Consider the following 10,086-nt stretch of genomic DNA (forward strand, 5'->3'; position numbering starts at 1 on the left):
ACAAACCAAAAAAAACCCTACCCCACCCACCACACACACTGAACATTAAAAATGAAAAAGTTAGGACCATTTTAAGCAACCTTAAGTAGCACCATGAGGACAACCAAGATTGAAATATGTTTGTTGAACTACTGCCGGGGCTTGTTAGTTCAACATATATCTGCTAAGCTGTTCAAACTCAATGTAATGCAAACACAAACTGCATTCCATTTAATGAAGAAAAACTAACCATTGCTAGGCTTTGACACTTTTGTTTTAGTCTACTTATAATTTATTGTTTTTTCAATAATTAAAACAAAAACCATAAATTTTATTGTCAACATACAAACATTGGGAAATGAGTTGCAGATGAAATGGGATAAATACAACTACCACAGGTAACTTTAGTGATGGAATGCCTCCTGGTGGAAATGAGTAGTCATTGCTTAGGTTATTGTGTGATCTATCTGGAGCTCCTCCATTTGCAAGATATGCCCTAGAACTACTTGAACTACCAATACTGCCATTTCCCATTGCTTTTGAAGGGTCAACATTCATCTCAGAAATTTTCTTGATTTTCTTTTCTTGAACCTGTTCTCAGATAAGAAATATTTAGATTAAGAACCTAGCAGATGGATCAATCACATTATTCATAAGGGAGGAAAACTTAAAAAATTGAAGACACTCACATTCAGTTTCATATACATACATATCCAAATATTCAAGGAAGGTAATATATTCATCAACATCATTTTCCATTAGGATTTATTTCATGGCACGGCCTCCTTCAATATCAACTAATCATGACATTTGATCATCTCAATGCATTTTAACAAAATAAATATGAAGGTGTATTAACAAACACAACAAAAAAAGACTCGTAAAAAAAGTGCATGAAAGATGGTAGTACAAAAGGACATCACAATTTTTTGCAGGTGAAAATGAAAAGCCTACCCATACATGCATACTTAAGAGTCTCCACTACATGCAAATGTATCTGGCTAACTGATAATTTACAGAATACAAATGCAGAGGCCTCATAGTGTCTATGCATGAAAAACCAGGAATCGAACTTAATTCCACAAAAATGCAACCTTGAGCACAATTCATTATCAAATTGGTGAAAATACCAAACTCAGCATTTGATTCGTACCTTCCAAAATTTGATGGTTTTATCATTTGTAGAAAGAAGGAAGAGGGCACCATTAGCTGTTTGGCACCATCTGATTTTGTTGATTTTCTCTTCTATTTCCAAGCTCTTGAGATAGTCAAACTGAAAAATGACCGTATATCGTAAATATTGACACTCATAACTTCTGAATGATAGGAAGTTGGTGCAATATTAATAGGCAAGGGGTGACTACCTCGGGCTCATGACTCTGAAACTCTGTTTTATAACGGAACTCAGGATGCCTACTAATAGAATAGTCCATCCTCTCCCGATCCCTTCTTGATCCACCAGCCTGAAAGTTTCAGCATACACACATATTCCAATACAAAGTGCTTAGATGGGAACTTCTTGAAAAGAAGGGGGAAAAAGGGGGGGATGGCAGAAACCAGGCTTACATCTTTTGTATCTGTCCTCTCAAATAGAACAACTCGACCACCACGATCACCAGTAGCAAGATGATCACCAGATTTGTCAAATTCAATAGCAGAAATTATGTCAACTGCGGAAAGAAAATAGGGCAAATAATTAGTAAACCTTCGCATTACCCTGCAATGAAAACCATTTCAGATTTATAAATCACTGTATTGCAATATCAAGTCATTCCCTTGATAAATCTCACTCTCTCCTCCCATTGTAGGCAAACAATCCCATATTATAAGCGGTGACTTCGTGTAAATACATCGGGCAATCATGAGAAAAGCAAGACCAAAAGCACTCAATTCTACACTATAAATTTATGTAACCGCGCAACAACATAAATATCAGTATCACGACAAATCCATGACGACGTTCCAAATTTGTCGACACGTACATACAACTTAATGATAATTCCACATCTAGGCTGTTTCATATTGAGAGAAATGGAAGACAACTTTCCCTGTCTAACGCTGACAAAATTAAGTTTTCAACCAAGAATATCTAGTCAAAGAGACACCACCATTACTTATACTCATAGGTAGCAAATTATGCTGCAAACCAAATGTCTTTCCATTGTCGATGCCACGGATTACAGCAGCCAATCTTCAACACCACGAATCAAACTACATAACAACAAGATCTTAAACATGACACACTCACACAAGCTCACACATTATTGAGAAAATACAGCGACCAATTAGCAACAACAAAAGCTGTTATTTGCAACACAAAGCACGGGCTAGAAAACACAACACAAATTGTCACAAACACGAGGCAAGTGTCATCATCAGCTCAGTCTCACACTCCCCACAATCCAATCAAGTGAATTTACAATGCAAAGACACACAAACCTCAAAAAACATCCAGGTCAAAGCATATCATTCCACACTACTACCTTCCCACACACACATACACAAGCGAACGAAAACACTGACAAAAGCAACCAAAAGGAGAAAAGCAATCAAGAGCCGAATCAGGCAATGATTAAAGCAATGACCCACTAGCCAAAACCAACATTACTCAACGACCCAGAAGCCTAAACTACAAGGGAGTGTCGGAACACGATCCAAAACAGATCGAAACATCGGAATCAAGCCCTAATCCCAGCAAATCAATTGGATCCGACAAGTCCCCCCTCGGTCCCCAAAAAAAATGTCCCTTTTTTATCCAATCAACAATACAAGGTGCTGTAATTACCTTCCTGAACCTCTTCACCGGCCGTGCGTTCGCCGAAAACCTGCGAGAATTTCCACTCCAGAGGGTTCGGTGGACCCGCCGGAGCTGCGACGACCTCATCGCCACCGTTCATATCTCGGAGGGAACAAAAAAGAAAAACAATGAAATAACGAAATCAACGGCCACCAAAGACGTTTGGGGTTGAATCGGCCAATCCTATGAGCGCATCAAAGATCGCTTTCTGGGTTCTCACAAGATCATAGGCTCAGGACAACCCATGAGAAAAAGATTAAATTTTTCTTTCTTCTCACAACCCTGCTTTGGGTTCCCAGTTGAACCATTGGAACACACAAAAAAGACCAAAATTTCCTTTCTCTCTCTTACAACCTTCCAATTACCTATGTCTGATGTTTTCTCTCTCTAGGAGGACAAATTAGGAATTTCTCAACTCGGAAATAAAATAAAAATGACTGAGCAAACGGTTCTACTTCTATGGCTTTGGGAAAAACACTAGAAAACAAAAACACAAAGTACATCGACACACTCACTTGTGTGTTTTTTTAGTTTTAGGATTAGTTCTCTCAATAATAGGTTTCTGTTTGTTTTTTACTTACGTAAATGTATAATTTTTCTATGTCTTTGTGATACCCTTGTTTGTCTGTAACACAAGGAGGTGAAGTACCAAGTTTGATTGGACTGTTATTGTGGTGGTACCGAATATATTCCAATATGGACGGTCTTTTTATTCATGGCAGATAAGGTCAGGTAGTGAGCTTAAGAATATTTTTACTTTTAGATAAGGTTATTTTTAAAGTTGATTATTATTGATAACATAATTAATTCCTTTAATTATTTATGGGGATACTCATTATTCAATCATTATCATTAAAATGTGATTTTCAATTTGAGTGTTATTAATATTTCATCAAATGTTTAATTAATTAATAATTAGAGATTTATGTGAAAAGATCTGAATTGCATGAAATAACTTGGATGTGCTTGAGTTTCCCTCTTTTTACTTTTTTTTTTTTTGAGATATTTCTTTTTCTATTCAAGACCATTTATTTTATGTAATGGGATATTTTAGAAAATGATTCGGGCAGTTCCGCAGTGTTGACTGTGATTGTGAGCATGGTATGAAGACAACGCATGTCAGATGAAAGTTGTAACACCCTACCACACAGAGTTTTATATTTAAATTCATAAAATAGAGATGGTGAGGTATTACAACCTGTAAAATAAAAATATACATACATAATATAATTGAAATAATATAATATTCGATGAGCCTTGAAGGTTGGTTAAGCAAAAACGTGAAAAACAAAAGCGCAACTCTCAGAATAACGATTACTTGCGTACAAAGAAAGATAAAGATACATATATATGATAAGAGTAGAGTGTCAAGGATACAAATATTCAAACTCCAAACTCAACTTGTGAAGCTAAGGTTGGCCGGAGGATATTTACATAAGTATATACAACCCCAAGTTTTCAAAAATAATACTCAACATAAACCCTAGTTCTCCATCAAAAACTTCTATGAGGTACAAGAGTGAAACATATACAAAAGAAAAAGTCTAAACATATATAAACATAGCAAAAAGGCATAAACCAATATCCCAACTTCGCTACAGCAAAAACTTCAAACACCTAATGAGGTGCCTTTCAACCTGCATCTGAAAACAACATTTATATGGAATGAGAACTGGAGGTTCTCAACATGGTAAAAGTGCTCACGTGCGTAAGATATAAGGTCCCGAGAGAGTCAGAGGCAATCCTAGAACTCCAATGCTTAGAATTAAACTTAAAGGAATAAACTAAACCATAAATTAGGTATCTATCTAAGGTTCACAATTTCATCTAATGTCACACAAATCTTTTTCTATTAACTTTGAGCATGATTAATTAATACATGTGTTCTTAATGATAATTAATATTACTATAAATAGAATGTTTGAAATATTTTTATTTGATAAATGAAAAACAAATACATTCAAATTTTAAAAAAATCTTAATTTATCATTTTAACATGTGTTCTTCAAATACAAATTACATAAACCCTTAATTAATTAATAATGAGAGACTTATATGAAGGGATCTGAATTGCATGAAATGACTTAGATGTACTTGAGTTTCCTTCTTATTTTTTCGAGATATTTCTTTTTCTATTTCAAGACTATTTATTTCATGTAATAGGATATTTTAGATTAGAAAATTATTCGGGCGGTTCTGTGGTGCTGACCATGGTTGTCATCATGGTATGAGGACAACACATATCATGATGAAAGTTGGATGCATGGGTGTAGGTGTAAGGAAGGGTGATTCTCAGAAGGATGACATCAGGAACCTAATTAGGAGGAGGTTCTTTTGAAACATGGAAAGATTGCGAGATGAAAAACAATACAATACAATAGATCAGACAAGAGGAGGGCACACAACAAGAGAATAGGACAAATTGGGAGGCTAAGTTTTCCATTTACCTAGACAAAAGTGCATCATTATGGCATGTAAGGAAGCTCGATAACAACCATAACCATAACTTGACCTATTGGATTGTGCACTTAATCCCGAGATATTGCCCAATGACGGATGCAGCCAAAGCCCAATTAAATGGGCTTAATGAGTGTGGGATTTTGACAGTAAAGAGTTTGCGACACATGACGAGAATGGCAGGTGAATATTCTCTAATTGGTTTTCTAAAGAAGGATGCTTACAACTATATTGACAAAAGAAGGCGTAGAAGGATAGCAGATGCAGATGTTGAGGCTGCAATTGCATATTTAGAAGGTTTGGTAGAAGCAGTTCCAATGGTAATGGTTAGGTACAACTTGACATATGAGGACATGTTAGGGCAATTATTTCTGGGCTGACGGAAGCAGTCGAGTTGATTTTCAGTATTTTGGTGATGTCCTCGTATTTGACTCTACATACAAAAAGAACAAATATAGAAGGTCGCTAGTGATTTTCTCTATTTCTAACAACCATAAACAAACCACCATATTTGGATTTGGTTTAGTTTTGGATGAAATAGTTGCATCGTAAACATGGTTGCTTCAATCCTTATTGGATGTCATGTGTCAGAGGATGTCGTCCGTAGTGGTTATAGATGGGGACGAGGCCATGCATAAAGGCATTAGTCTGGTTTTTCCTAAATCAACCCACCATCTCTACGCATGGCACAAGAATGTGACATCGAACGTGAAGAATGTATCTTTGCGATACTGATTCAATAGGTGGTTGTTTGCAAACATGGAAGTTGAACAATTTTTGGGTGAGTGGAAACAGTCGATTGAGGAATATGGCTTGCGTGGTAGTTTATGGGCTAATCAAGATTTTAGTAAGAAGCAGATGTGGGTAAAATATGTATATACGAAGTAAGTGAAGGTTGTAGAAGGCTTAGAAAATGGAGGTTGAATCTATGACCTTCTTTTACATTAATGAAATAAGCTTTTACTTATAAGTTTTCACTTAGATTCTGTTTGAACTGTGCAGCGGAAACTTTATGAGACAATTTCGTTTTGTCTCATAAATATCAGAAAACAGAATATAAAAAAAGAGAAGAAGAATGACACCAGCATGTATCCTGATTCAGTTGCTTTGTGCAATGCAACTTACATCTAGTCTCCACCACAACAGTGGTGGAATTTTTACTATAGTTAAAATATTACATACACTAATTTCATAGGATTGACACAATCATTTCCCTCTCAAATTCTATCCTAACTTGACTTGGTTATGCTAATACCTAACTCTCCACTCTAAGTGCTAACCCAACTTAGAAAAGGGTACTTCACAGGTACAAGACACAAGACATTTGAAACAACCTAAAGAAATCTGAAATTATTCTAGGCTTTTTTCTCAAGTGTTTCACTAAGCCTTTTATCACTCATAGGCTTTTTCTTGATTTCTTACTTTCAACATTTTTCCACTCAAGAAATTACAGAAAGATATACATTGAAAATAAAATTACAAACTCTAAAACATGAAGGAGATTGATGTATCAACAGCCTCTGTTGCTATAAGTTGAACCGGATTGAGCTAACACTAATCGAGTTCTTCATCTCGGCAGAATGCTTCTTTCTCTAGAACGCACTATCCAAAACGTTGAACTTTCTCAGGAAGCTCTCTATGAAACTCAGATTCTGGTTCTTTCTCCTTATTTTCAGAAAGATGAAGATTTTTCTTTTGTATCTTCTTCCATGTTGCTGAGTTGTTCTCTTCCAAGTTAACTCTTCGAGCTGTGTGCTTCACCAACTTACTATTTTACTATTTTCAATTAATCCCTAAATTAGGAATTTTGAATCTGACCCTTTTTGCTTGACCGAAAGCCTTAGGTAAGCAGTAAAAAAGTTGTTCAATGGTAAACTCAGATCTGAACTCTTGAGCTACAACTTTGTCCCCAAGAAACAATTTTGGCCTTTGATTCACAGCAGTGATTATCAGAAATCACTTTCTCCATTTATCCCAAATTGGAGTAGCAGAGAGTTGGAGAAGGAATGAAGAAAGTAAATTGCATGCAAATAGAAATAAATCATCTTTAACTTCTGACTTAGCTTAAATGGGTTTGATTTGGGTGATTAGACATTTACTTTCTTTGATTAAACTTTCTCTTTCTTTCTTCTTTGATGAAATGGTCAAGAAGAGGACGAAGCTTTCTCTCTCCTTTTTTCTGAAGTTCTGACCGAAGAAAAAAGTGAACGTTGGCTTTAGAGTGTATTCACTTGGAGGGATTAGCTTGAGTGAGCAACTCGGACTTGGGTTGGTTTCTTTCTATTCAGCCCAAGTGATTTCTTTATTCAATTACTTTGGGCTTTATGTTTTGGAGCCCACTTAGATACTGGTTTGATTTTCCATCCTATTAGACTGCTGCATCATTTTTTTTTTGGCTTGCAACACTAATCAAACACAATCAAAACTAATTGGGTATTTAATCTAATAAAATAATATTTGTCATCATTAATTAAGTTAGTTAATTTCTTAACTCAACAGTAAATATATTGTGCTTGTTTCAAGACGACATCTTGGTGCAAAAAAATTAATGTCGTGGTTAAGAATTTTCTACAATAGAAGCATACAATTCTTGAGCTCGTGCAAAATTTGGAGCTAATGGTCATTAATTATAGAAATAACGAGTTGTTGGCTCAATTTCACACCTTTGACAGTATGTCGGTCATAACTACTAGTTTGGAGGCAATCGAGTGTTTGCTACCCTTCTGTATACACGAGAAATCTTTGTGGATGTTCACAAGGGTTGCAGTTGTTAACTTCATTAGGGTAAGAAGGCCTTTGAACACAAAAGTGCATACATTGGAGAAATGGATTTCTTGGTAGAGATATCATTGTCCTACTTGACAAAAAGATGGGGTAGTTCAAGTGTGCTTGTAATTTTTGGAATAAGTATGGGTATCTTTGTGGCATATGTCTTCGTTATGAAGCACTAGCGCAAAATAACGAAATTGTTGATTTTGAAGCACCTCACACAGCCTCTCATTGACTATTTTTCTTGGAGGCACAAAAGTTCAAGTGTTTCAAGAAAAGTGATGAAAGGAATACCGAAAGAAGAAAATAATGCTTTTAACTTGTGATAAAAAAAACTATGGAAAAGTCTAATGGACCAGCAATTTTTGTGTTTTCTGACTAACACTTAACCATCAAAACAAAAGTGAGTGATCTTCCACCATTAGATATAATCTCACACCATTAAAAATACTATTGATGGTCAATTGATGATTACAAAACACCAAAATTACTGGCCCTAACATTTCTCATAAACTATTTTTACTAGGAATTTCACAACAAAATCTACTTAATATACTAAAATCGGGTTTTCCCCCAACTAATGAAGGTGAGGTGTCGATCTCTCGTGACTCCATTTTCCCTCCAAAATGAACTTTCATAACTGATTAGTTATTTAATTTTATTACGATAAATATCAAATTCTATTCCGAATATAAAAATATAAAATTTTATTCCTTCCATTTTTATTTTACCACTATAAAAGACCATATATGCTAGAAGAAAATATCATTCATTTACCAATCACTCTTTCATTAGGTAGCTTTTACAACAATTTTTTTTCTTCCTATGAAGCGTCGTCGCAAGAAGTCAACTATTGTGGACACAAACCACCACATACTAACTCCTGTGCTCATCATTCAGAGCAATATATGATATGTTATTCATGAAGCATTTATTATAGACCATTGTGTTATCATGTATGCATAAATTAAAAAAAATTCCGTAATTAAGCTTGAGTCATTTACCTGTTTGTGTGGTATATTATAGTGTGGAATTACTTTCAATTTGTGTTGTGCAATGATATTATGGTTTAATTTAATCTTTTGTTTTAAAACTGTGTTATGATTTTATCAGAAAAAAAAAACTTACATTCAATTTATTTTATTGTAGTCTTCTATTCTTCTATTTCTTTTTATTTTTTTATTCATTTTATTTTTTTTAAATATCATATAATTTATTATAATTTATACCAATTAATTAATTATAATTCATTATATCAGTTAATTTAATTCATTAATTTATAATATGCATGATAAAATAGATTATTTGTTACTTATACGTTTATTCTTCTAAAATCTAAATCTGAATAATTATATTTTTAGTTTTAGTTATGAACAAAATATTATTAATAGTAAATGATAATTAACCACTCATACATTTAATCAAAGTGTTTGGATGATTTTTATATTTATTAATATTAATTGTTGATTATTTTTCGTCAATAAATTGTATTATAATTTTATATTAGTGTATATTAAATAAAAATACCTGTTATAATAACAAAAAATAAAATAAAATTTCAATCAATAATTTTATATTCTTTACTTTTTTTTTAATTTTATTTTGGATTTTAATTTATTACTAAAAGGTAGTGAAATTCTATTGATACTGAAATAAAGTTGCAAAAAAGTCCATAGGGTAGAATAAGTAAAATAATGTGATACCCACATTACAACATCCAAATGAAACAACCTAAGATCTAAAATGTTTATCTTTCTCTTTCTCGCCGTCTATTATATTATCGATTCTATTATATAAAAATCGATTTTTTACATTTAATGATAGAGTCAACTTAGCATGTTTCTGAGAGTGTTTCTTAATTTATTTTGCTTAACTCATTAAATACAATTCATTATGATGCATTAATTATATCAACTAATTGATTTTATTAGATATTTATGTATCACACAATTTAAAATTATGTATATTGATTTGATTTTTATGATATATAAATTTAAGGAATAAATTAAAATAATATAACTTATTACTTATTTAATTTGAATACAACAAATACAAAATTAATTTAGTCAAAAGTTTATTATTTT

The 10,086-nt window shown here is 33.4% G+C and overlaps 1 protein-coding gene across 2 annotated transcripts in view; it reads right to left on the minus strand.

Annotated features, from left to right (window-relative positions):
* The window catches only part of LOC107612659 (serine/threonine protein phosphatase 2A 55 kDa regulatory subunit B beta isoform), a 7,292-nt gene extending 3,995 nt beyond the window's left edge, over positions 1 to 3,297 (minus strand). Inside the window, exons 1-5 of one of the 2 annotated variants that reach the window (XM_016314357.2) lie at positions 2,765 to 3,297; positions 1,546 to 1,649; positions 1,344 to 1,442; positions 1,133 to 1,252; positions 373 to 570 (exon numbers count right to left, since the gene is read on the minus strand). In XM_016314357.2, coding sequence (XP_016169843.1) covers positions 373 to 570; positions 1,133 to 1,252; positions 1,344 to 1,442; positions 1,546 to 1,649; positions 2,765 to 2,876 — 633 coding nt within the window. In that variant the 5' untranslated portion in view covers positions 2,877 to 3,297. Of the gene's footprint in view, positions 1 to 369; positions 571 to 1,132; positions 1,253 to 1,343; positions 1,443 to 1,545; positions 1,650 to 2,764 lie in introns of both variants that reach the window. The other variant, XM_016314356.2, reaches the window with a different exon arrangement.

Source organism: Arachis ipaensis, chromosome B08 (genome assembly GCF_000816755.2).
Source record: "Arachis ipaensis cultivar K30076 chromosome B08, Araip1.1, whole genome shotgun sequence".
Taxonomy (NCBI): Eukaryota; Viridiplantae; Streptophyta; class Magnoliopsida; order Fabales; family Fabaceae; genus Arachis; species Arachis ipaensis.